The following is a 27,065-nucleotide window of genomic DNA, read 5'->3' as shown; positions in this document are numbered from 1 at the left end:
GTGATTCTGCGACTTTTTAGACAAACTAGCACCTTTAAAAATGTAATTTACAAATGCATATACTACACATTATGTTCTAAAATAAGAGCCACACCAGGACTAAAATCATAACTACAAAAACATAGAACAAAACCAGGAATATTATATAATGTTATATTATATATATATAGACCAAAAACAGAACTCAATTTAGAATAAATCCGAATATAACCAGGACCAGAACTTAAACTTGAACTAAACCAGGACCAAAGTTTTAAAGTTGGACTTGACCACTGTACATAGAAGTTATCTCAGCTTCTCTACAGTTTGAGAACCATCTCTCTCATCATGATTCATAAATTGCTCACAACTCTGCACACAACTCTGCTTGTAGTGCTATTTAGTACAACTCATCTCCTCTGAATTCGAGTGGTAGTGCAAATACACAGCGTCTACTTATTGAACAGTCCAGTTGCGTTAGCGCAGTGTCAATACATTTGCAATGACCTATGTACAATATGCACTCACATGTTCAGGTCTAAGCTGTGGACTGGAGAACGTAAGAAGCTTTTTTAAAATCCCACCTCCACCATCACTTCTTCTCCTCTTAACGTCTTTCTTTCATCTCGGTTAGTTGCCCAGGTAGCAGGTCATTCATGTGATGCAGAGTAAAGCCTGCTGTTTTCGACAAGCACGAACTCATCACGGCTAAATGGATGGGAGGCATGTTTACTTTAGCCTTTTGTGCATTAGAGCCAGTGAGCCGCTTCGCCCAGTGAATAACAGTTTCTCAATTGCTTAAGCATCAGGAGTGTGTTTTAATATGCAGTTTTAATCAGTCTGCCTGCTCACTTCCTCACAGGCGATAACTTAGAAGCTGTGTTGACAGGCATGTGCGTATGATAATAGTCAGGCCACGTCACCACGGAAACCGTAATTCTCGGCTCGCCTCAACGTCTTCGAATTAAATTATAGAATAGAAAAGCAGTGTGAACCTGTCTAACCTGTGCTGCCTTGTCTTGAGTAGATATTAATGCTGTAGAATTAAAAGAATATTTGGATAACATTTTAAGGAAGTGTTGAAGTGTGTTGATCTGTCTTAAATAGGGGCTTATGCTACTTTAGGGAATTTAGTTATTTCAATTCTTATCTACAAGTAACCACAGGAAAGTATTCTTATACTTACTTCCCATTATAGAGAGGGCTGTGTTGGAAGGGTGTCTGGTGCAAAATATACCGGCAAAAAACAACTAGATACAGGTTTTATCATTAGGTACCAATGTAGAACCCCACTTCTAAGCCAGATTCACACTGTGGGGCAACTGGCTGACAAAAACATGTTTTGTAGTTTCCCCAGGGGGAACATTTTGCCATAGATGGTAGTGAATGCTGAGTAGTCTGCATGGTGAGGAACAGGGACGTTCTGTCTTGAGTGGGACGCCAGATTCCAGAGTCCTTTAGGCGCAAATACAGTGTAATAAACACACTATTTTTGTATGTGTGTCCAATTAGAGTATTAGTACAGCAATCAAACCATTGCATTTGAATCCAATTTGATCATGCCAGTAAATTTCAGTAAAAAAATAGTTTTGAAGACACACTACAGTTACACAATTACAAACATCATCCCATAATTTATGTACCAACATTCATAACAAATACAAATGGTTACAGACTGCTATAAATGTGTGCCCCAAAACTAAAACATACATAATAGACTCATCCTCCAGCTCGGTCCTGACCAACTTCATGGCACAAAAAGGGGAAAAACAACTTGGATATTGAAGTATAATATACCTTAAAACATTGTGAACCGTAGCAGTAGAGAAACATCCAGTTCTTATACGTTGTTGTGACCCATGCGGGGTGTTTTAATGGAAATAGTTTATGTAATTGAATCCTTAGAGGTCAGTCTGGGCTCTGTTCTGATACCTGCTTTAATAACAGAGGGCCCATGCTGAGCAGTTAAAACGCCCCTCACTGAGATGTTTCTCAAAGAGCATATTTTATAATGTCACCCGAGGCACATACGAAGTGCTCTGGGACAGACCGGCCATATTACCCATCAAAGACTCCAGACGGGCCAATGAACATTTAATACAAGCTGAACAATACTGCAGACTCAACGGACGAGTGACGGAAAAAATGAGCCAATGCTTTGGACCTTATAAAACAGATGTTAACAAATATGATCTAAATTCTAGAATGGAGGGAACTGGAGGCAAATGTGAACTGGAACAAAATGGATTTCAATGGAGAAATTCTGTTCTAACCCCATGTGAAAAGGCAATGTAGTTTTGACAAATGATATGTTACATGTTATAAAATGCTTACAAATGCCTTTTACGTAATTTTTTAAACGCGTGATTAGTATGGATACATTTTAGCTGAAGGAAAAGTCTTAATGTTTAGGTTTTACTAAACAAATATTTAAAGAAATGTTGACCCCACATTAGTATTTAATTTTACCCAGATTTATTACCAGTTGATACTGTTTGTCATGCTAAAATAAAATGTGGAAGCTAAACTAGTAAGTACAGAAGCAGTGAACTATTTTCACTGTGATTCACTGTTTTTGAAAGAAATATCCACTGGAGTTACAGTTGAAAAGATAATATCATCAAATTCTAATATCTGAACACAACATATATACAATACTTTATTAATACTTGACATTCAAATACTTTGGTCGGTTTGGCCATCACTGATTTACATTTATGTTGGATAATTTTGATGACAAAACACCAGATATTCAGGTTTAAGACTGGCAATGATGTAATTGTCACAGTGGGTTGTATCACTCTCATTTTAGGGAGCACGCTTCGTCTCCATGGCTTGTCTGCTCAACATTGTGACATGATAGAGGTCAGAAACTTTAATTAATGAACAGTGGCCTGGAGGCTCCACAAGTAACTCAGCTCATTAAACATGCAAGGCCCGTGACAGAGAAAGTCATTTGTCTCTTAAAGATAATTTTACTGGCAGGGCTAAAGTAAGATCCCAAATTGGATTCTGTCCTACTTCCTTTAGACCGGAGAACAATGGTGGTGGTGGGAGCTACTTGTGTGGTCATAAGTTCAAAGTTACACAACAGGATGATTAGTATGCATTGATTTGAAATGCACAAAACATTCATAAACCATAATTTCAACACAACGAGTTTTAAGAAATCCAATTAGCATTAACCTGGATTCTGTGACAGGTTCAGGTCTTAAGGGACGTTTTGAGGTAAAAATGAACGGCTTTACTCCTGGTGCCTGCTCCAGTAAAGTATTTCAGTCGTGTAGAGACGCAAATGAGATGCGTAGAAGAATCATGTTGCTTAGATATGAATACCAAAAATACAACGTTAAACGACCATGAACGTAGATGTAGATATAAAATAAGAATGAAACATAAATATTCTTTGATATTTACATATTTGTTAGGACGCAGTGGTGGAAGAAGTTCTCAAATGTGATACTTAAGTAAAAGTGCAAATATATATATATATTTAAAAAAAAAAGGCAAATCAAAAATGTCCTGTGTAAAATGTAAAAGCATTACACACATTTTTGTGAACTGATAAAGCATTAAATGTAGTGATTTTGATAAAGAATTGTTCTGGCCTTTGGTCATATTTTTTATTTTGTAAATATGTATATAATTTGTTGAACTTCAAAACCTTTGGTCAGATTGTCATCATAAATGTGCTAAAAATAACTACCCAAACCATATCTAGGTAAAAATGCTGTTGAGTAGAAAGTAAAAAGTATTCAAACTAAAAAATAAAAAATAAAGTACAGATAGCTAAAAAGTTGACTGTACTTTTACCTGTGTACTTTGCTACTTTCCACCACTGCTTCTCAAAAAGCTGCATGTTCATATCACAGTTAGTGGCACATCCACCCAAACTCTCACAACTATTATACTGTAAGTCATGAAAAGTTTTACCTGAATAATGTCCTTTTGTCCCTCTCCACCCCTCACTTCCTGGTTCTTCTGTCCCTGTCCTAAATCCTTTGCACCCTCCTCCTCCTCCTCCTCTTCACGATGCTCTCCACGGGCCTCCTCTCTCCTTTCCTCTGTCCCCTGTCTATTCCCTGTCCTCCTGCATCCTCAATGGCGGGTTGGCTGACAGTGACTTTGCATCCAAAATGAAAAACAGGCAAATGGGCTCCTCCGGTGGGGTGAACATGACCAAGAGCACAAGTATCAGCGGCGACATGTGTAATCTGGAGAAGACAGACGGCAGCCAGTCCGACACGGCGGTTGGTACGGTAGGCACTGACGACAAGAAGAGGCGCTCCAGCATTGGTGCCAAAATGCAGGCCATGGTTGGCATGTCACGCAAGAGCCGGAGCACCTCTCAACTCAGCCAAACAGGTAGGATCCTCAGTCAACCATTTTACATGTCTTTTCAACTTTGTCTTTTTTAATGTTGAATGTTTAAAACTACTTAACAACTTTTTTCCTCACCAGTGATGTAGCAAAAAAACATCCAGGATTCAAGGCCAACAAACCAATGCATGCTTTTTCTAATGAGCTTTTTATTCCAGGAAATACTAATTTAAGTTTTTTCTAGGTTTACGGGATGCCAACCTTTAATTGATCAGCTTTTCTTAAATGCTTCTTGCCTCTATCATGGCTTACACTTTTGCCTCTTTTATCATGTTATTATCTGACTTCTTATTTGATTGCATTATGGATTTGAACGTTGAATACATTCACAATTTCACATAGTTTGAATTGATTGTGTTATTACTTCCCCTTGGCCAGGGTATTTTCACTCAATATCTATCTATGAAAAAGCTGGTGCAAAGCGGTGTGAAAAACAACTTGGCAGGTGGCGTGCGCTGATGTTTTCTGGATGACTGGAGACTGTTCTGGTGTGGGGTCAGTCGATGTGTTTTGCTTGGCGGCCGTGGCTCCCTTGTTGGTCCCTTAAGTGTTTAGGGGCTTTTCATCTGTGGTATTCAAGGCTAAAGTGGTCGATATTCACTGGCGAGGTCTTGTTTATGATGTGGTGGACAGAGGTGTGGTGGATGTGTGACCGGGGAGAGGAGAGGGGGCTCACGTGGCACGCGGCTGCAACTCTGGATCCTCGTGATTTGCCTGCACATGCTCTGCACTATCACTGTGCATTCATAATTTACCTTCACTATAATAGTTCACTGTCAAACCACTGTTTTTTTCCTTTTTGGTATCGTCTTCCGGATTGAGCCGGGCACTGCTTTGCATCCAAAGGTTTTACCATCTCGTATGAATTTTCCTTAGCTTGTTTTAGACGCATATGTTTCGTAACGCAACCTTTGCTGGGTACTGCACTTATTATTTTAAATACATTTTTCGTACAAAACTGAAGCACACACACATGTCACTAAATCATACCAATATCTATACGCTTTTATTGAGAAGAAATGTATAGTTTGAATTTCTATATTGGTAAATAAGGTATATATAGGTATATATATATGGTAAATAAGTTGTAGCAGCAGCACAAGTGATTTTAATACATTTACATATAATTGGTTGCAGCAGAAAACAATGGAATTAACAATAATATTATTTGGGTTGTGGTTTTAATGATTTATTTCAATCATATTTCTTATTTAGTGATCCTCTATTCCTTAAATTATACTATTGCTATTGTTAAAGTGTATAGAGTGCCGATAATGCGTGTAGCGTGACTTTACATGTATATTTCCTATAATCACATCCACTTTCTGCTTCGGGTGCACAAACTCAGCAACTGCAAGAGCTATCAATGTGTCGCTCAGGACTCCCTAAGTGCATCACATGGCCTGTGTCTGCTATGCAATATTTAAAGTCTCTTTTCTGCACAAACACTGAGTAGCTTCTGTTTTACTGTGCACTGTGTAAGGTGAGGTGAACTGAAACAAATGTGTATTTGAATTATTGTTGTCACTCTTGAAAACACATCACAGAGAGCATTTTGGACTAACATAGATCAGTCATATAGCAGCAATCCCATTTGATCAGTGGGTGCTGGTTTTATTTGCAGAAGTAGTTTTGAAATTCCATCAGTACTACTAGTCCTACCACTATCCACTTGTCAAATAAACCTGTACTGGTACTTTTAGTTTATTTTGGTCCTGGCTAAAGAACTGTGTGGTTTACTACCTTGAAGTAATCTTTGCCCTGCTCTGACGCTGTCCCCAATAACCTAGGGTGGTGGAGCGTATGTCTGACATGTTTGTAAAATTGCAGAAGTCTGATGTCACTCATCTGTTGACCAGTGACAGATCAGGTGGAGACGAGGGTTTCTAGTTTGTTGTTGTTTCCTGTACTTGATTTTGCCTGTTTGCGATGCAGCGCTCCCTCGGCCTGGGGGATTTGCTTTTGCTTGAGTATGTTTGTCCTAAAGTTTGGTGCGAAATAACTTGAGCTTAACTTCTGTAACCCAGAAGATATTATGCTTTTTTTAGTTGAGTATCTATTAAAAATTTTGTTCATGGCAGATTGTAATATTAATTTAAATGGTCATAACAGAAAGAGCTCCGTTGACTTCCTGTTCAAAACTGCTAGCTTGAAAAGCTCTTCATAGTGAAATTTTCATAAATGTGTTTTTAAGGTTGAACAATTGTAATGCATGAACTGGAGTATTCATTTTTTTTTTTTTTTTAATAATGGCAGTACATAGCAGTGGGCGGAGATACAGTAGGTAAAACAAGAAATGCACTCAAGCCTCCAATCCGTGACAATACAGAATTACTCATATGCATGAATCAATAAAAATACAGCTCTGAGTAAGCTAATCGTTAAAAGCTCATTTAGTTAATTTTACACAGTATGTGCACTTATGATAAATACGAAAATAGAATAGTTTAATGACAACGATAAACTACTTGTATCCTGATGACTAAGGATACTGTAGAGTATTTAATGTTGAAATTGTCTTTTAATGGAGAGACTTTTAGGTGCAAGCATGTGCTGCTTTGTGTGTTAGTGGAATCATCATGAGTAAGCTGAAACATCAAATTGATTTATTATACTCAATTGTCCAGTGGACCACTCAGCAGTCATCTGGGTGGGAACATTATGCTTGAAGCCTAATCGAGAGCCACTTTATTTCCTACACACTACAACCAAACTGCTGCAGTCTGACTCAGCTGGTTTAAAATGTAAAAAAAAGGCTGCATCACCCTGACAGCAAGAAGGTTCTGGGTTCTACTCCTGGGTGGCATGGGGCCTTTCTGTGCGCAGTTTGCATGTTCTCTCCATGTCTAAGGGAGGCGATCCAAGTGAAAACTGAATTGTTTTTATTTTTTTTGCAAATAATTAATTGGAAATAATATGAATTATACATGTCTCTTTCCTCTTTTTGTTCCAATTTGGTGCAATATTATAATTAACATAAAGCAAAATTGGTTATTTATCCTCAATATACTGCCTCATCCCCTCCGGAGGTAGCTCCTGTTTTCTCCGGTTTCCCTTAACACTACAATAGGTAATGTGCACACATTTCTCCAAACATCTCGCGTGCCCCTTGGCACGGCTCTGCGCCCCCCAAATGGGTGTGCCCCACACTTTGAGAAGCTCTGCATTAGGCTTTAAGAAACATGATAGGAGTCAAAGAAGTAGTAGTTTGATGGGGTACAATTATACTGCATCTTTAATATATTATTATGTTAATAATGCTGCATTTATTACCTGTGTGCCTTGTACCAATTGTGAGCTGGTTTTCTATACCTTTTTAGAACCCTACATTTTTTCAATTTATTGCACACAGCTGGTGATCATCTCAGTTTGAATTTGTTTTCTTCATTTCCTGTGATGTCCCTCTAAAATATAATGACCGGCAGCGCTCCATCTTCAGTGTGATTGTGTTGGAGATTGGTCCATTACAGACAATCATGAAGTGGGGAGTTTTCTGAATATGTGTCAAACCAGGTTGAGTTCATTTAGTTTTAATGCCTTGGCCTTAGCCTTGCGTACCCTAGTTATGTTATGTGCCTTGCGTTCTTATGTGACTCTGAAAGACTATTCTAAGTTATTGAAGATTTAGAATTTTGACCCGATAAAAGAAAATTGATAAAAGGATTTCTAACAACGTGTTTGAGTTCACCCCAGTGAACGAGAGGGTCGCATCCCTCCGCCTTCGGGTGAGGGACAGGTCTCTCACTGTTGTGGTGGCCTACGGGCCGAACAGCAGTGCAGAGTACCCGGCCTTCTTGGAGTCCTTGGGAGGGGTACTGGACAGTGCACCGACCGGGGACTCCGTTGTTCTACTGGGGGACTTCAACGCCCACGTGGGCAATGACAGTGACACCTGGAGAGGGGTGATCGGGAAGAACGGCTTCCCCGATCTGAACCCGAGCGGTGTTCAGTTATTGGACTTCTGTGCTAGCCACGGATTGTCCATAACAAACACCATGTTCAAGCACAAGGGTGTCCATCAGTGCACATGGCACCAGGACACCCTAGGCCGGAGGTCAATGATCAACTTTGTTGTCGTGTCATCTGACCTCCGGCCGCGTGTCTTGGACACTCGGGTGAAGAGAGGGGCAGAGTTGTCAACCGATCACCACCTGGTGGTGAGTTGGATCCGCTGGCGGAGGAGGAAGCCGGACAGACTTGGCAGACCCAAGCGCATTGAGAGGGTCTGTTGGGAACGTCTTGTGGAGCCCTCTGTCAGTAGGGTATTCAACTTGCACCTCCGGGAAAGCTTCTCCCATGTCCCGGGGGAGGCTGGGGACATTGAGTCCGAGTGGACCATGTTCTCCGCCTCCATTGTTGATGCGGCTGCTCGGAGCTGTGGTCGCAAGGTCTCCGGTGCCTGTCGTGGTGGCAACCCCCGAACCCGGTGGTGGACACCGGAAGTAAGGGATGCCGTCAGACTGAAGAAGGAGGTCTATCAGGCCACTCTGGCTTGTAGGTCTCCGGAGGTCATCGACGGGTATCGGCAGGCCAAGCAAGCCGCGGCTCGTGCTGTCGCAGAGGTAAAAACCCGGGCCTAGGAGGAGTTCGGGGAGGCCATGGAGGAGGACTATCGGTCGGCACCAAAGAAATTCTGGCAAACCGTCCGGCGCCTCAGGAGGGGGAAGCAGTGTCTCACCAACACCGTTTACGGTGCGGGTGGAGGCCTGCTGACCTCGACTGGGGATGTCGTCGGACGGTGGAAGGAATACTTTGAGGATCTCCTTAATCCCTCAGTCACAGAGGAAGTAGAGACCGGGGACTCAGAGGCTGGCTCATCCATCACCCAAGCTGAAGTCACTGAGGTTGTTCGCAAACTCCTCGGTGGCAGGGCTCCGGGGGTGGATGAGATCCGCCCTGAGTACCTAAAGTATCTGGATGTTGTAGGACTGTCTTGGTTGACACGTCTCTGCAACATCGCGTGGCGGTCGGGGACCGTGCCTCTGGACTGGCAGACCGGGGGGGTGGTCCCTCTGTTCAAGAGGGGGGACCAGAGGGTGTGTTCCAACTACAGAGGGATCACACTCCTCAGCCTCCCGGGGAAGGTCTATTCCAAGGTACTGGAGAGGAGAATCCGACCGATAGTCGAACCTCGGATTCAGGAGGAGCAGAGTGGTTTTCGTCCCGGTCGTGGAACACTGGACCAGCTCTATACCCTCCATCGGGTGCTCGAGGGTTCATGGGAGTTTGCCCAACCAGTCCACATGTGCTTTGTGGATCTGGAGAAGGCTTTCGACCGTGTCCCTCGGGGTATCCTTTGGGGAGTGCTCCGGGAGTACGGGGTCAGGGGCCCTTCGCTCAGTGCTGTCCGGTCCCTGTATGACCGGAGCAGGAACTGTGTTCGCATTGCCGGCAGTAAGTCAGACCTGTTCCCAGTGCATGATGGACTCCGCCAGGGCTGCCCTTTGTCACCGGTTCTGTTCATAATTTTAATGGACAGAATTTCTAGGCGCAGTCAGGGGTCGGAGGGTGTCCGGTTTGGGGACCACAGGATCCCATCGCTGCTGTTTGCAGACGATGTTGTCCTGATGGCTCCATCAAACCCGGACCTGCAACATGCACTGGGACGGTTTGCAGCCGAGTGTGAAGCGGCTAGGATGAGAATCAGCACCTCCAAATCCGAGGCCATGGTTCTCGACCGGAAAAAGGTGGCTTGCCCTCTCCAGGTGGGTGGGGTGTCCTTGCCCCAAGTGGAGGAGTTCAAGTATCTCGGGGTCTTGTTCACGAGTGAGGGAAGGATGGAGCGTGAGATTGACAGGCGGATCGGTGCATTGGACCGTTGTGGTAAAGAGGGAGCTGAGTCGAAAGGCAAAGCTCTCGATTTACCGGTCAGTCTACGTTCCTACCCTCACCTATGGTCATGAGCTTTGGGTAATGACCGAAAGAACGAGATCGCGGATACAAGCGGTCGAAATTAGTTTCCTCCGCCGTGTGGCTGGGCGCTCCCTCAGAGATAAGGTGAGGAGCTCGGCCACACGGGGGGAGCTCGGAGTAGAGCCTCTGCTCCTCCACGTCGAGAAGAGCCAGCTGAGGTGCCTCCTGGGCGCCTCCCTCGGGAGGTGTTTCAGGCATGTCCCACCGGGAAGAGGCCCCGGGGAAGACCCAGGACACGCTGGAGAGACTATGTCTCTCGGCTGGCCTGGGAACGCCTCGGGATCCCCCCGGAGGAGTTGGAGGAAGTGTCTGGGGAGAAGGAAGTCTCGGAGTCCCTGCTCAGACTGCTGCCCCCGCGACCCGGCCCCGGATAAAGCGGGAGAAAATGGATGGATGGATGGATTTCTAACAACGTTGCTCTACTTTTTAAAAGGGAAGCGACACAGCTGTATATAATGCTTTCAACAGTCGAAATGAGTTTTCTAAAACTGGAATAATAATTAAATTAAACCAGGACTTGAGTGCAATGCTCCAAATTAAACAAAATCAAAACTGTCTTTTGAATACTGAACTGGATTTTCTGTAAGTGGTCTGTGGGGGTCACCTTGTGCAACCAGATGCATATTCGCAGTAATGTGATTTCACAAACTCACAAGAATCCATCTTGACCTGTTTACACTGCTGTGTTTGAGCTTGAACCCAATAATGGCTCAGACAGGGCAACATTGTGGTTTTGATGGAAACGTGGCAAGAGTTTGATTTATCATCTTGCCTCACACAATCAGCTGAATTGTTTGACTGAATATTCTGCCTTTTCCCAATCCCTTTTGACAAACCCAGGCTGATGTGTAGAACTCAATAGAGAGAGTTACACAAGTCAGTCTTCTCCAAGCTTCTGCTGTCTTGACCATTGCCAAATGATGCCAACTCCTTGTGATGGGTCTGCTATCGGTCTGAGTGACTAGTTGTACTGCATTAATAACCCAAATGGTTTTGTATTCAACCATCAACATCAGCTAAAAACTGTTCTCTGAGATGTATTTTTAGCTTGTATAGTACCTCGAGCATCTTGACAAACTGCGGCGTAAGAATCAAACTGAAGTAAGTGACTAGAGCACCTGAAATAGCTGGGAACAATGCAGCGCTCCTTTCCTCTCATTTGGTTTGACGTAGTTGTGGCCCTTGTTCATATGTGGTGAAAAAGCTGAACTTTGAGCTTGCAGCCGAGGTAATTTATCATTGAGACGTGAGTCTCAGCAGCTCCTCTGGCGATAGTCGGAGTCGCTAATTAATCTCCTTAGGGGCCTAGCAGACATGCGGCCCTCTGGATGATGCATGATGGGAACACAGCTGCCCCGGTTGGAGCACTGCACTGGGACACTAGCGACAACGGCTGCTCCTGCCCTCTCTGTAGCAGCTTGCATATTCATTCATTTGCATTGTTATATAGAGGTTGCCTTTTCTTTTATATAACAGCCTTCATAGCACGCATTGCAGTGACCTAAATTAAAAGGTAATATTGGTTCAGATTTAACAGCATCTTACTGAAATAGTGACACCTAGAGGTCTTAAAACATGTATAATAATACCTGTATTCCATTGTTAAGATCTCACAATGGTTAGCACATGCACATGATTAGATTTTCTTGTCTTGATACAAGGGTTTTTTTGGTTCAGCATTTCCCCCTGGGTGACAACTCAAGCAAAAGTAAAGGTGGCAAATGTATTTAAAAATATAATATAACAATAGTGAATTAGGATGTATGTAAAATTAGAAAAGAACAGAGTAAAGTTAATATTAAATGCAAACTTTAAAAGGCTGCAAAATAAGCTGGTGAAAAATAAAACTATTCTGGAGTGAAATCTTTCAGATAAGAATGGTGATAGTTCTGGATTCACTTTTTGTGTGGCACTTAACACGACATTAACATGCACAGATTTCTCATGGATGGCCATATTACCATCTGAATAGGCATCACCAAGAAAATATAATCATAGTAGTATAGTCACAGTGCTGTTAGTCTCACAAACTAATTACATAAATGCACCTTTTTTCTGATGTAGAGTCCCCCACCTGTTTGTCTCCATGGAGATGTTATTACTTTCCCTTGAGTGATCCACAGAATGGCATTCACTGAATTAATTGTTCTATTCCAGTTGTTATTGCAAAAAAATAAAAACATCCATTCTTGTGCTCGCTGGTGGTGCAGTGGTTTTGTGTCCAGCTCTCGACATTTCTTCACTGCCCTTGACGCTATAACTACAAAGTCTGACCTATAACTTGGGGCTGGTTGCGGCACCAGACAAGCAGGTGCGGACCCTCCACCAGTAAAGTTACAAATAGTATAGTTATTTCAATTTGTTCAGCTTGTAGTGTTTCATTTTGTAAGAGCTACTTTAAATTCATCATCTTTTCATCACTCCCAGTTTATATCCGAAATCATAGAAATAAGGGTCTGTCTTGGTGTCATTCTATGCATATCCCATATTTTTGCTCTTGCCTACTCTCCTCAGCCCGCCTGAAATATATTTCTGGATAAATTTAGAAACATCACAAATTCTATGCTCACATTTCAGCACAGCCTCCTACCGTCTGCAATGTACTAAATCCTAACTTCAGCTTTCTGCATTTTTAGATTTGAGCTAGTCCTAAAAATACTCTTCCCACGTCTGATTGTTTTTTCCTGTCAGGAGGAAGTTTGGTGAGACATCAGTATTGTTGTCTGTTTAGTCATGAACTTGTGTGAAACATTTGCCACAAAATAAAGTTGTACCATGTTCCTCTTTTGCGATGAGAAACGATCATGATTTGATGACTTACATTTGCACATAATCCCCTCTTTGTCTTTTTTAGAGTGTTATTGCTTCAGCCCCGTGCCCACTTCAAGTCTTAAATAGTATCTCACAGTTTCTTTAAGTGTTATAATTTTCTGTGAATGTGTCTGCAGAAAAGCGGACCAACAGCAGAGCTCTTGTTGTTTGTGAATATTTCTACAAATTGACAATTGTAGATGACTGGAAAAGAAATAGCAGAGTTTGTTTTTCAGATTGGATTTCAGACATATACTGAAATGGGACTTCATCTTCCTTCTTTTTCTGTCTGTTAGATTTATTCTGAAGCTTATATCTTCTCACAACAATATCATATCCAAAACCTCAACTTAACCTTGCCATTTTTCTAGTTCATGGGTAAATGCTTTTTAGGTGCTCCACATCAGAATATAATTATCTGTGCTGTTTTGTTTTTTTAAATCACTTTTTTCCAAATGTTATCATAAATATCCATACATCTAGGTTTAGGTTTAGGTTCAGCAGACAAACCACATGATATTAACAGTATTCTTCTTGGCACACCTAGGTCTAAAATTAGCATTGCATCTTTATTATATGTTCTATATTTCTGTCCCTGTTTATTTATTATATCATATTCAGCTTATAACAGTACTGGAAATCACTATGTCCTGCCAAATTCAAATGGGAAGCTCCAGTAAATCTTGGCTTCAGCTGGGAATGTAAACTGTGAAGAAGACAGGAGCGTGTTTGTTCACCTTTGTGCATGTATGGATGTGTGTGCCTCTAAGTGCTCTGAGTGTGCGTTCTGCTTACATGTGTGCGTTATAGCCCCCCATTATACTCCCGTTTACACTTCACAAAACCTGTGTCGTAGTGTGACGCTTGGCCCGGTCTCCTCATCAATCACCTCCAAAAAGGGGTCTGTGTATGATCAGAGCGTCCAGGGGAGGGGCTAAAGCAGGGACTTATGGGAGATGACGCCTTATGTTATTGAGAACAGAACAAGAGATGCTTTGGATGCTTGCGTTCTGGAGTAATGGGGGTTCCAGTCAACAGTGGATTTCATATTGCATCGTCATACATCTGGTATTGTCCAGTCCTATGACAAGTGTACATTATTTGGTCTTCACTCGTCATTCTTTTGAGAAGCTGGTGTACCTTCATGACCAAAAAAGGAAGTCTGCGTTTAATCACAAAGCTTTATACATTATTTTGTTGATTAATGATAACTACCAATAGAACACATCTAGAAAATATTACCAATATATAATGAATAGTAGTAAAAATGTATCTCAAAGGTTTTGATATCACAATGTTGGCTGATGCAATAATCAAAATGGCAAAAAATGAAATACCGTATATAAAAATAATACCAACCAGTCTAAATTAGCCTTGATTTAGTCTTAGTTGTCTCTCTGTTAAGTTTGTTTTATTTTGAGTTTGACTATTACGTGAAGGGATGAATGTATTTGTTTTAGTATAACTGTAATTACGGTGTCTAATAGTGTATTCAAACATTGCAATTATATTGATACTGCAGTATTTAACAGCAAACATTTGCAATATTGTGCAGGCCTAGTAAAGATGTATCAGAAATGTGATCACCTTGCAAGATGAAGGTAGTAAATTCTCCAAAAGAAGTGAAATTGGAACTAAAGTGTGCTGAATGTGAAAGCTGTTTGTGTATTTGTTCACAGAAGTTGTTTACCAGCACTAAGCGTAGTGAAGTATAGAGTTTCCTTGCGAGTAAAGTGTCGTATTCATTAACCTTATTTCTTATGTTCCTTGTATTTGCTGTTGTTGAAACGTTGTACAGGCTCTCTAGGTCTTTCAGTTAATGGTAGTAAAAAAAGACAAAGACTAGAAAGTTCAAATGACAAACACGTGCTGAAGTTGCTGTCGGAGTCTATGATGAAGGCACATGCTAAACAGCTGTTTATTTATGAGTTATTTGCATTTTATTATTGAATTTATTGCTGTGCTTCATCACCCAAACTAGACTGTTTCATTGGGATTTAAAGGTCCAGGAAGACTAGCAACCGCATAAAGAATAAAAAATGAATCTGGAATAGACACACTTTGTAAACAATGGCTATCCATTAATGAAGCTGTATTTGTACTTTGATACTGCACATGTCCTTCTGTACTGCACTAAACTGTTCACATTTTTGTTTCTCTGTTGACCCAGAGGAAAATTGCAGTTGGATGCAACACTTAAGTGGTTCTTTACTGGAAGTGGGTTGCTCTGTGTTTGTGTCAGAGTTCTTCTTGAGCTGTGACATTGCAGAGTCTGGTTTCATTTAAAATAGCGCCCATCTTTATAACAGTCTCGCTCAGGGCCGCTGCTGCCACTGAGGTATTCAAAACAAAGCACAGTGGGGTCTTTGAACTATGCCAGACCAGCAGGTCCTTCTCCAGAGCTGACGTTTATTAAACACACAGGTTCTGTATAGAGAACATGTCCGCATATGAGTGAACACAGCAATCACCGTGTGAGGAAGCACTAATAAGTCTGTTCGAATGAACCGTATAAAACATTTCATATGCTAAGTTGAATATCCTGCTATGTTTGGTTGTACAAAAAATATGTTCCTATGATTTATTTGAAAAAAATATGCCCAAGCATTAACATATATTGCTATTTCAGTAAAAAAAAAAAAAAAAAAACACTAAAGTTATTTGGGTGCCTTTCAATGAACTGAACTCATTATGATGGGTCAATATATATCTTTGTTAATATACCTTGTGGATGTTGGCCCTATATAGCAAATCAATAAGTCAAATTAAAAGAAAACAATAGCATGAAAACAATGAAATAAAAAAATAATCAAGTTTGAAAGTGGTTTGAACCAATGAACTAACATGTACTATGCACAATGACGATGTAAGCTAAAAAGGTTTTGTCTATAGGAGTTTTTGTTTGTAAGAGTTTTTGTTTATAAGAGTTCTTCTATTAAGAGTGTTTTTTAAACTTGCTAAGTTATCTGTCCTTTTCCTCTGTATCTACCTGCGTTGCAACAATGAAATTTCCTTATGTGTGGACAATAAAGGATTATCTTATCTTAAATCAAAGCTTATATTTCTATTATTCTATTTTATATTACTATATTTCTTCTAATCCTACTGACTAAAGTGCAGCAAATGGTTTATTCTTACAAATAAAATAACAATTTACAATATAATGCCATTTGAAAAAGCATAGTCCTTATAAACTGCATGCACAACTTTTTCAAAATACTGTTTGATTTAAAGGCTGTAATGGGAGTAATGGCTCTCGGCCGGCTAAATCAACAGAAATTTCTCACCGTGCCTGGACGCTCTGAAAACACAGACCTGTGAGTCGGGCACGTGCACAGTGAGTGACAGCTGTGTGGCAGAATCATCTCCATTGACGCAGATGAACAAAGCCAAATCATGCCCTCAATAGATTAGAGAGGTGATTGTATATTATCAACCAAAGTTTAAACATTTTAGTGATGAGCAGTTTAAGCACAGTGTCACTGGGTAGAGCTGGTTCACCCGCAGAGCGAGCCGAGTTGCGCCTGAGCATCCGACTGCTCTGATTGGCCACGATCGATGCAGCTTTTCCCCCTCCCCCCCGGAGAAGAAGAGGTGCTGCAGCAGTGTCAGACTCAGACAGCACGAGACTTGGACCCTGAAACATCTCTCTACATATCTACTACTCTTAGAGTGCATACGGACCAGCTTTACAGCATAATACGATTGAGCTCAAATGTGTAATATAGACTTTTGCGGCATAGAACTACAAGACTAGTTTATTTTGAGAGGAACATCGGATTGTGACCATGGGGAGGCAAAGCCATGAGAGCTCTGCCCCGGCTGCAGGGATGCGGATACAGCGGTCCCAAAGCAAGATGAGCCTGTCTGCGTCCTTCGAGGCTCTGGCAGTGTATTTCCCCTGCATGAACTCGTTTGATGAGGAGGACGGAGGTAAGAGACAGGGGCCTGGTTTTGGGGGTGCAGTGCAGATGTGGATGTAGGATTACTGCCACTGTTATTGATCATGTACCGGAGCAGGGTCACACAGTAATTAGTTTCATTAGTGATGTTTTAATACCTTTGATTACAAAACAGATTTTCTACACATGGCTCAGTGTTTCATTCATTTCTCATATGCAGCTTTCAGTCTATACTTTTGTTACTCTTTCTGGGTTGGTCAAAGAATGCGTTGGGTTTGGTGAAGCTCCATGTTTTCAAAATGATCACACCTACCATTAGATGTTGTCATGTTTTTGGTTAGTAGTTTAATGTGGGAGCTGTTCTTTTCTTGCCATTGACAAATACCATGTTTTTTTTCTCCGAGTATGAGCTTGTACACAGCCTGTATTTATACTGTCTCACACTCATTGTTCTCACACTTGAAATGTACGTGTGAGTACTATCTAAAATTATCGTTCAAAGCCTCCTGTTTAATAATACAATTGTCACGCTGCTTTTGGAAACTGTTGTCACATAATATTCATTCGTTTTTACACATAATACATATTTTTAAAAACAACTTGGATAAATTATTGTTGAACATTTGAGTTTGAACTGACAGCAAATATAAATGTTAAGTGTTTACATTCACATTTAGTTTCGATTTTATTTGCAAAGTTGATTGGCCGAATTTGTTAAAGTTTCTTCAAGTTTCTGCATCATTTTAGTACACTAAGCATTTTTATTATTTAAATTTGTTCATTTCTATAGACAGTATAGTGCAGTGATTTGGAAATGCATACTTTTTAAATTTCCCAAACACTTGGGAGGTAAATTGAATAGCACTTTTCTGTATAGTATATTGGACATTTATAAATCCTAATAATGTTTCTGTAGGATCATTTTGGACATTAAAAAGGTTACCTGACGTCTCTCCTTGTGGCTGGCAAAGCTTGTTTGCTAGTCCAGGAGGATACAGCATCGATCAGTCAGCCAAATTAGCCATCAACACATCAAACTGTCTTATCTTATAGGAACATAAAGCTCATTTAAAGCACAGCATTCAAACCCTGGCAGCAGTTTTCTACTATTCCTCTGCAATTGTGAATGGTGGAGAAGGTCTTTGAGCAGCACACGTCACTGCCAACCTCTGCTGCTCTGGCTCTATTGTGTGTTGTGTGAAGAGCAGGAAGAGGAGGCGGAGGCCAGCTGAATGAACCAGATCTCAAGGTTGAAAAGCTGTGGCTCTGTTTATGCTTCTGTGAGAAATAGCACTAGGATCAAGCCTGTTATTATCTGCACCTCCTTGGATGACTAAGCACAGCCGCAAAATGCCCCTGACAATTCACCCTTTCAAATACAGAAAGTTGAAATCAGTTGAAATATTACATAAGGGACCAGTGAATGTAGAGTGATTCTTGTCATCGCTGGAGCCTTTGGCAAAGTTATGGATGCTTTGTGTTAAAGGATTAGTGTGACGTGGATTACGGTGTGACTTCTGAAAAATGAACAAGTTTGTCCCGTTTGCTTTCAAATCAGAGATATCATCATCTTCTGAACAGGCTATCAATCCATATTTAATTAATAAACAATCTATGCCATCTAATTAGCTTCTTGGTAATGACTTTCAATGATACAAGGATTGTAATAAAAGCATTTGTACAAATGTCATTGCAAATATTTATGTCAATAATCCATGTATTTCCTTTTATGATTTGCTAAAGCGATAATTAGAATATAGTATTACAATGTTCGTAGTTTACTAAAGGCTTGGCTATCTGCTATTTCTTATCAGAACATTTCTGTAAATTAAAAAGGCAAAAAAATTGTCTTGATTTACTTAACTATAATGAGATAGCTATCACTGCAAGGTGTCCGGTCAGGACATGAATGATATGTTCATATGAGTCATGAGAATGAGACACGGCGACGGGTCAGGAGCTTTGTTGTACCTCACAGCTACACACACAGATTTTTTCTTTATTCCTCTCTTCTTCTCTGATTCTTCTCTTATTCTTCCCTAATCTGATTGCTTGAAATCGTTTGAATGATGGATCGAATCGCTCTCGGTGTTGTCGTTGTCTTGCTTTTAATGGCGGTTCGCATTCCACTTAAAAGGTGCATCTACCGCCACCTATTGTAGTTGTACGTCTTCAAAGTATGTGTTTTACGCTACACTGTAAAAGAAAAGAAAAAGGAGAGAGAAAAAAGTGGTTCTTCTTCTTCTTTGGTGTTTTATGGCGGTGGACAGTCCACAAACTACAAATGCATGTAAACTTTAATTTAACTGAAATGACAGCAAACAAACAAGACCAAACAGGTTCTCAAGAGAGTCTTTTGTACAGTTGTAGTCGCAGATGAATGCGTTGTCGTATTGCAAACCTCACACATTAGTGCAGAGGCGCAGGTGTGTGTGATAGTGCACATTTGCCATAGGCCTGGCCCAGAGGATCTTGGGGAGGCAGCGGGAAGATGAGCAGCAGCAGGGCCAATGGTGCAGGCAGCTGTCATCTTGAATCAGCCAAAAGTCTTTGTGGGGGGCGGGATGTCCTGGGTTATCACGGGACGTTTGTAGGCGGGGCAATATTGGGAGATGTACATACTGTTCCGTTCACTGAGGTCCTTGCTTTTTGTTGTTGTAGATGTTCTGAAAAACAACCACTTTATTTTGAATTTGTCAAACTGTCCATGTGAATGTAATGTTGCATGACTCAGAAAGTGATTCATTAGGGTTAATTAACAGTCTCCATCAAATGTCTTCCTCTCTCCCGTGTGTGAAGAAGCAGGAGGGAAGAAATTGCGTAGCACCATCCAGAGGAGCACAGAGACAGGGCTGGCAGTGGAGATGAGGAACCGCATGACGAGGCAAGCCAGTCGGGAGTCCACGGACGGCAGCATGAACAGCTACAGCTCGGAGGGAAAGTAAGGATGCAAAAACAATTAGCAAAAAACATGTTTTGTATAAATTGGATGTTGGATTGAACTATATGCATTTTTTTAGTCTCATCTTCCCTGGAGTGAGGCTCTCTTCGGACGCACAGTTCAGTGATTTTCTGGATGGTCTTGGTCCTGCCCAGCTGGTTGGACGACAGACACTGGCCACTCCTCCAATGGGTTAGAACAACTATATTTTTGTCAAAACATAACATGTAGATTTTATATTCTTTGCTATACAGCGTATAGTCAGCTATTTCATTAACACTGAACTCTGTGCTTCCAGGTGACATACAGATCGGCATGGTGGATAAAAAAGGAGCGCTGGAGGTGGAGATCATTCGTGCTCGTGGCCTTGTGGGAAAACCAGGTTCCAAGGCACTGCCAGGTAATTTAATTATTTATGCTTATAACCAAGTTTGATTTATTGTGTTCTTATTGTGCCACTTTTAACATCATGCCTCCTCTTCTCCACAGCCCCATATGTAAAGGTCTACCTTTTGGAAAATGGGGCCTGCATAGCCAAAAAGAAAACAAAAGTGGCAAGAAAAACCTTGGATCCTCTATACCAGCAGCAACTGCCGTTTGAGGAGAGTCCAGGAGGAAAGGTTTTACAGGTACAAATACTTCTGATCTCTTGTCAAATTTGATTGAGTCCTAGGATATCTTGAAATGTTAATTGTGTTTTGTGTGCCCCTAGGTCATTGTATGGGGTGATTACGGACGCATGGACCATAAATCATTCATGGGTGCAGTTCAGATACTGTTAGATGAGCTGGACCTGTCCAACATGGTAATTGGCTGGTTTAAGCTCTTTCCTCCTTCCTCATTGGTGGACCCCACTCTGGCCCCACTGACACGAAGAGCTTCCCAATCCTCTCTGGACAGTTTCTCTCGGTCATAGCAGCGCGTGGACTGATAGCGTTGTTGTAGCAGCCAGTGTTGCGATACAGGTCACGCCCCCTGTTACACTGCATGCTTGATGTTGTGTCTTCTGAGCCTGTTCTAGGGGTGCAGCAGTGATCCTGTTTTTGAGCAAAAACGTTGCACATATTGTGCACGATTGCAAAGGGTGTTGCAGGCGCCTGGCCGCGCCGCCGTTTGGAGGAAGCTGGAATGAACTTCTTAGCACGAGGATCTGTCAGTTCCAGGTTTTCATCCAATTCAAAGCCATGGGGGTCAGTACTGGGAACCACTAAATGAGTTCTACAGAAGCCCTTTTTGAATGAAAAATAAATGTTTTTGCTTTAATTTTGCTTTGTTTATATATTTTTTTTCTTCCTTTTTAATGTCTATGTGCTTGTATCTGAAGAGGTGACAGTTTTTTTCTATTCAGATGCTTGGTCATGCCATGCCAACAGACCTAGCTGTGTAGATAGAGTTTGGAGACCACTTTGGGTGAGGTGTGTCCCATCTTGAATCCACGCTTCCCTCAAAACGTACGTACGTGAAAGGCCCACTCACTGATAGGGTTTTGTAAAAACCATATGGGAAATCAGAAAGACTACTCTAAGACATTTTAGAAGTGACTACCATCAGCACTTCATGCAACATAGCAATGATCAAGTCCCATGAAAAGATGTACAATCTACCATCATTCTATCTTTGTTGAAATATTGTATGAAAATTAAATGAGATTTTTCTTTTCCTTTTAGTTCATTTGCATGGACAAATTTAGCGGAATAAAAAAGAAGATTATTTTCTTGAGGCTGCAACTTGCAAAAAAAGATGAAAAATAAACAATACAGATCAGCCATTTTCAACAATTTATATTATTTTTAAAAATAAATTTCACTAGTGCATGGTTTTCAAGGGGAGTGAATGCAACATTGTGATATAAAAAAAATACATTGTTTCTTTAGACCATTCAGAGTCTGTGATTTACAGACATGCAAATAAGAGAAACCTAAGGAAACGTTTGGAGATATTTAACAGAAAATGTTTATGTGACAAAAGTGAAAATGAAAAATACATGTAAATGATTTACTTCATTGTAAAAGGCTCAGGCCTTATAAAGATAAACAATATGTGCAAATTGTACATGTTTCTCTTTTCTTCCTTGTCCCAGGGTACTCACCATTGTACTATTCATGCTACCATCATCAGTCCCCTGATATTGTCCAGGTTAAGGACCGTTGGTTACGTTACCGTTCTGTATGGTTTACGTATGTTTTTTCTGTTGGATTTGTTTTTTTTTTAACAAGCATGTTGAAAAGGATTATCTGCAACATGGCTTGGGCACACCTTACAGTAACTCAGCATGTTTTGATAAAGACGATATTTGAAATTTTTGCAGTTTCTTGTACAGTGCATGTCCGCGTCATTACTTTTCTTCCTTACATTAAATTGAACTCTAAGATAAATTAGTTTTACTTGGTCCACCAAGACCAGCTATCAAAGTTTTAACAAACATTCCACCCCCAAAGTCATAATTTATTTCAGGTTTTTGAGAAAAAAACAAGTGACAAGGAAATCTTTTTATATAACAGAGATTTGACAAAACAAACGTGATTGCAAGTGTATTTTCTTTCAGTATTGATGACAAACATGCAAAAATAATCTGCATTGATTCCGGGGAGATGTCTAAATTAATCAAGAGGCAGCGACGTGCGTTGCTATAGTTCAGTCTGACAGGCACAGTTTGAGAAGAGAATCACAGATAACAAGGGATATTGCCACAGAAAATGACGTTTTCTTGTTTTAATAAAAAATAATTAATTTACTATATTTTTGTTAGTTTTATTTAAAAGCCAAGACCAGTTTATTTTTTATTTTCTATTTTTAGTAATTACGAATACTTCTCATTTGTGGGAAGTAAATGAAACTTCTAGTTGCAGTATGTCTGAATGAAATTGAGCTGAGGCATTGTTCCTTTTCCATACAATGATTAATGCGTTGTCATGTCTGAGAATAACATTGTATTGAGCTACAGTGTACATTTACAGTGTATATTTTCAGTTTATTTTCCATTGTACATACTTTCATATGTCAGAAATGGCATCAAGAGCTACACAGATGACTGAGCAGGAGGAGGAAGAATGCCTCATGTGATCTATGACAAAGACATATGTTCTGATCCTTTTGAATGCCTTTTCATTTTCTCTTTTGGTGCAATGTGTTAATGCCAAGGCTATGTCTTGGTGAAGTATGGTTGAGTACAGAGATTTATGTAAGTTATTTTTCAAATTAAAAATAAAAAAATGATATTACACTGATGTGACGTGTTGTGTGATCCAGTTATAAAGAAAAAGCATCCACATTTACACTTGAATGAAAACACATGATCATCATTTTAACTTACTGCTTATGCCAGAATAACCACAGTCCTGACATACTGTGCATGGTGACATAAGAGAAGAATATTAATAAGTGAAACACTTTTACTGAGGGCAGAACAATAATTTTACTGAGGGCAGAACAATAATTTTACTGAGGGCAGAACAATTTTAAACACATTTCTATCATTAAAAACAGTATTATGTAAATGTTTGATCAATTCCATTGGCACTGATATGTAGGCTGTAAAAAGAATAAATAAGAATGTAGTTTTATAGTAATAATGTATTCACAATGTATAATAATAATAATAATAATAATAATAAATTATAAATAAATTATACAATAATAATAATCTCCCAATAATCCATACAAAGCTTCACCTCCTTGCCCATAGTGAACAATCAAGGCAATAATTGTTCATTTTCTGTGTAACAAAGTTCAGAGGTATATAAAGACATACTAAGATGCACTTTACTGCTCTGCGGAATTTAAAACATAATTCAATCTTGGATATTATATAATAGAGTAAATGACACCTGAAACGTGCTGCTCACATGATTAAACATCGCCTTTGTTTGTATCTATAGACTCATGATTGAAATGAGTGAGGTTCTGAGTTGAGCTGCAGTCTAAAGTTGTTATAATGAGCAAGTGTAATGTAATATAAGTATAAAGTAAATATATTATTCATATGATATAAAGAAAATCACAGCCTCAGAAAATATGCTCAACATTCATATCTAATGATGATTAAATGAAGTAAATATAGTAAATGTCTTGAGTTTACTAATTGTATTATATGCCAATAATAACTAGAAAATCTGCAATGGCTGAAGCCATTGCTGGAGTGTCTGCGTCTCTCCCTCTCCCCCTCTCCCTCTCTCCCACTCTCTCTCTCTCCCTCTCTCTCTCCCTTCCTCTCCACAATACAAGAACATATAGTGTCTGCGCGTGATGACGTCACGCAGGCATTGTATGTTCAAATGTTGTATTATTATTATTATTATTATATATTCCATTCCTCCCCCTCTCTCTCTCTCTCCCTCCCTCTCTCTCTCTCCCTCTCCCCCCCTCTCTCTCTCTCCCTCCCTCTCTCTCCCTCTCATTGACTGTCGCTCTCTCGCTCGACACAAAATTCTAAAGAATAAAGCCTAAAGAATAGTCTAAAGAATTCTGCTGACACTCATAATGCCCAAATTCATTTAAATGGGGAAAAAGTACTAATACTTCTGAAAATTCTGCAAAAAGTGCAAGTTTTTCAAATGTCAAACGTAATAGCACACGTACTACTGTGAAAGCGATCATAATGAGGTATAACTTCTTGAAATCGGTTAAAGCGTTAAGGAGTTGAAACTGGCTAAATGGAAAATATAATAATAATAATAATAATAATAATAAAAAATGTTTAACATCACTCACAATACAAGAACATATAGTGTCTGCGTGACGTCATCACACAGACACTCAACTATACTTATTAGCTACTCATATTTTCCATATTTAGTATGTGGAGATTGGTTCCTTACAATTGTGGTCTAAAAACTGAGCTGACTGATATGTGACCAGCAGCAATACAACACAAGTTCCCTTTTTGGGCTACAAGACAAGGGCAAACCACACACTTGAGGTTTAGATTTAGTCATGCAGAAGGCAGGCTGCTCTGTCATGCTCACATAATGTGACAAAGGGCTTCTTTAGTCAGGTAGTACAAAGACTACATGATACACTGCCATAATGTTCCTCTCAAGGCTTGCATTAAAACAAGTATTTCAAGACTGCTGGATGCAGACTATTCATATATTCACCACTGGACAAAGGCATGGATTTTGGACATCTCTTCATTTTTTTGGAACTTGTAGTGTATTCAGTTTCTTTTTGAGCTCCTTCTTGTTCTTGTATCTGTTTTGCACTTTGGACTATGACTTAAAAGTGGCCACTGGGATTACTGGATGCTTCGGTCTACTGCTAACTATAGCTCTCTTCCAATCCAAGCAAGTAAGATGCTTCGGGACACTCTTTTTCATATCCATTTTCATGAAGAAAAGCCGTAACTTACTGCTCACGGCTGGTACAAGTTTGGTCATCTTTCAAAATATCCGCAACACCTTGGAAAACTTGACAGGACTAGCCAGGAGCTTGATATGCAATTTCAAGGCCAAGAAAGAAGCCATAACATCTCCATTTAGCAACTATGTTAAAATGTTAAAATGGATTGGGAACATACTGAAAGGTGTGACGGATCTTGGTGTGGTTAATTTGGATTCCAAGCTCAAAATTACTCCCAGAGTGGAATCAGAAATACTCCGGGAAAGACTTGCACAAGCCGAGCTGATGTTGAATGAAACAGTGAGGTACACCCAAGCTCTCATGTCCAGTGTCTCATCTGTGTCCAGTAAGATGTTCCCGGCCATAAGTCTCCTACTTTTATTTGCTTTTATAATGCTGCAAGTGAGAAAATATCACAGAAACATGAAGTACAAAAACAAGTTTATTACCAGCAAATTTGTGGATTATGACAACAAGAAAAAAGCAGAGGGGAGACCTCACGTGCTGCCTCTAACCCCAGAAGAAGAGAAGATATATACAAGAGTTCAGTTTGTACGTCCCACTACCACAGAAGTGAAGGCAATGTTAAAGTTCTCTGTTCCCATAGCATCCCATTTTGTAGCATGGACAATATTCATATCAGTGGACGCCCTATTGTATTTGTTTGTGGACGTCGTGACAAGCAAGTTGTCAGAGATGGAACCATTTTATATCCCGTTGATAATAAACGTCAAAGTAAGTATGGTTCAAGTATAAAGCAAAATGAAAAGATCGCTGATGTCATTGGTAAAATTTCCAAAAATCTTACAAACGTCAAAATGTGACAAATTGGTGCTCGCATTTAAAAATCCTTAAAAGTGCAGTATGTAACCCAACTGGTATCCGCCATCTGCTTTGTGAAACTTTGCTTGAAATGTTCCACATCATGGTATTAAACGTATCTACCTTCGTAAAGACATGCAGGTGGCAGAAGCCATATGGACATGAAAAACGTTTATTACTGTGGAAAATTCCTTACAAAGCAATAACATCTATACGGAGACAAGCAGGTGGCGTACAGCACACCATAACAGGAAGGCCTAGTGCAACTTAAACTACAAACATGCAATCAAAAACAAAAGTTTACAAAATGGCGAATACCGTATTTTCCGGACTATATTTCGCACCTTTTTTCATAGTTTTGGCCGGGGTGTGACTTATACTTATATTTATACTTATACTCATATTCCGGAGCGATTTATATGTGATATTATTTGTTATTTTCACACTTGCAACCGCATTTCATACTCAGTGCAACTTATAAATGTTTATTTTCTTCTCTATTATGCATTTTTTGGCTGTTGCGACTTAGACTCCGATGTGACTTATAGTCCGGAAAATACGGTATTTATTTTGTGATTGGTTAGCAAAGTGAAAGCAGCTGCTCTTAAATGAGTACATACAAATCCCTTAGGTTAAAGTATCTGCGTATTCTAAGTATTCTAATTGAAAGTCTGTTCCAGCTTGTAAAATCTAACGTTGTCTTGACAGAAGGTTGCATCTCTCGTGGGAATCCCCTTGAATGAAGAAAACCACACGTCTGATTTCTCTTACTCCATAACCCTGTTTGAAAAGCGGTGCCTGCCCAAACCCAAGCTGCTGCTGGTTAACTCCATCGCCCCTTTAGTGGTCGTGCTGATGGTGCTGCTCGTTATGGCTGTCATGACTGGAAAACTGTCCAACCTCAGACTGATGGTGTGTGAGAGGTTTTTCAGTAATGCAGCAGAGGAAAGAGTGGAGTATTTGCACGCTCAAATACTGAG

The 27,065-nt window shown here is 40.2% G+C and overlaps 2 protein-coding genes across 19 annotated transcripts in view; both read left to right on the top strand.

The window, feature by feature from the left end:
- The window catches only part of rims2a (regulating synaptic membrane exocytosis 2a), a 103,714-nt gene extending 80,561 nt beyond the window's left edge, over nt 1-23,153 (top strand). For 7 of the 18 annotated variants that reach the window (XM_072460506.1, XM_072460519.1, XM_072460516.1 and 4 more), the window contains 6 exons: nt 4,100-4,344; nt 19,785-19,926; nt 20,006-20,118; nt 20,225-20,326; nt 20,416-20,555; nt 20,639-23,153. In XM_072460506.1, coding sequence (XP_072316607.1) covers nt 4,100-4,344; nt 19,785-19,926; nt 20,006-20,118; nt 20,225-20,326; nt 20,416-20,555; nt 20,639-20,842 — 946 coding nt within the window. In that variant the 3' untranslated portion in view covers nt 20,843-23,153. Of the gene's footprint in view, nt 1-4,099; nt 4,345-16,737; nt 17,017-19,784; nt 19,927-20,005; nt 20,119-20,224; nt 20,327-20,415; nt 20,556-20,638 lie in introns of those variants that run through there. The other 11 variants (XM_072460503.1, XM_072460502.1, XM_072460505.1 and 8 more) reach the window with 4 other exon arrangements.
- A 1,824-nt stretch (nt 23,154-24,977) lies between these two features.
- LOC140373988 (dendritic cell-specific transmembrane protein) overlaps nt 24,978-27,065 on the top strand; it is a 2,329-nt gene continuing 241 nt past the window's right edge. Inside the window, exons 1-2 of the mRNA XM_072460749.1 lie at nt 24,978-25,998; nt 26,794-27,065. The exon at nt 26,794-27,065 is cut by the window's right edge and continues 58 nt beyond it. Coding sequence (XP_072316850.1) covers nt 25,000-25,998; nt 26,794-27,065 — 1,271 coding nt within the window. The 5' untranslated portion in view covers nt 24,978-24,999. The remainder of the gene's footprint in view (nt 25,999-26,793) is intronic.

The sequence above is a fragment of the Eucyclogobius newberryi genome, unplaced genomic scaffold, assembly GCF_026437365.1.
Source record: "Eucyclogobius newberryi isolate DKJ021-1_F unplaced genomic scaffold, fEucNew1.0.hap1 SCAF_3, whole genome shotgun sequence".
In the NCBI taxonomy this organism is placed as follows: Eukaryota; Metazoa; Chordata; class Actinopteri; order Gobiiformes; family Gobiidae; genus Eucyclogobius; species Eucyclogobius newberryi.
This window is presented reverse-complemented; position numbering and strand designations above follow the sequence as displayed.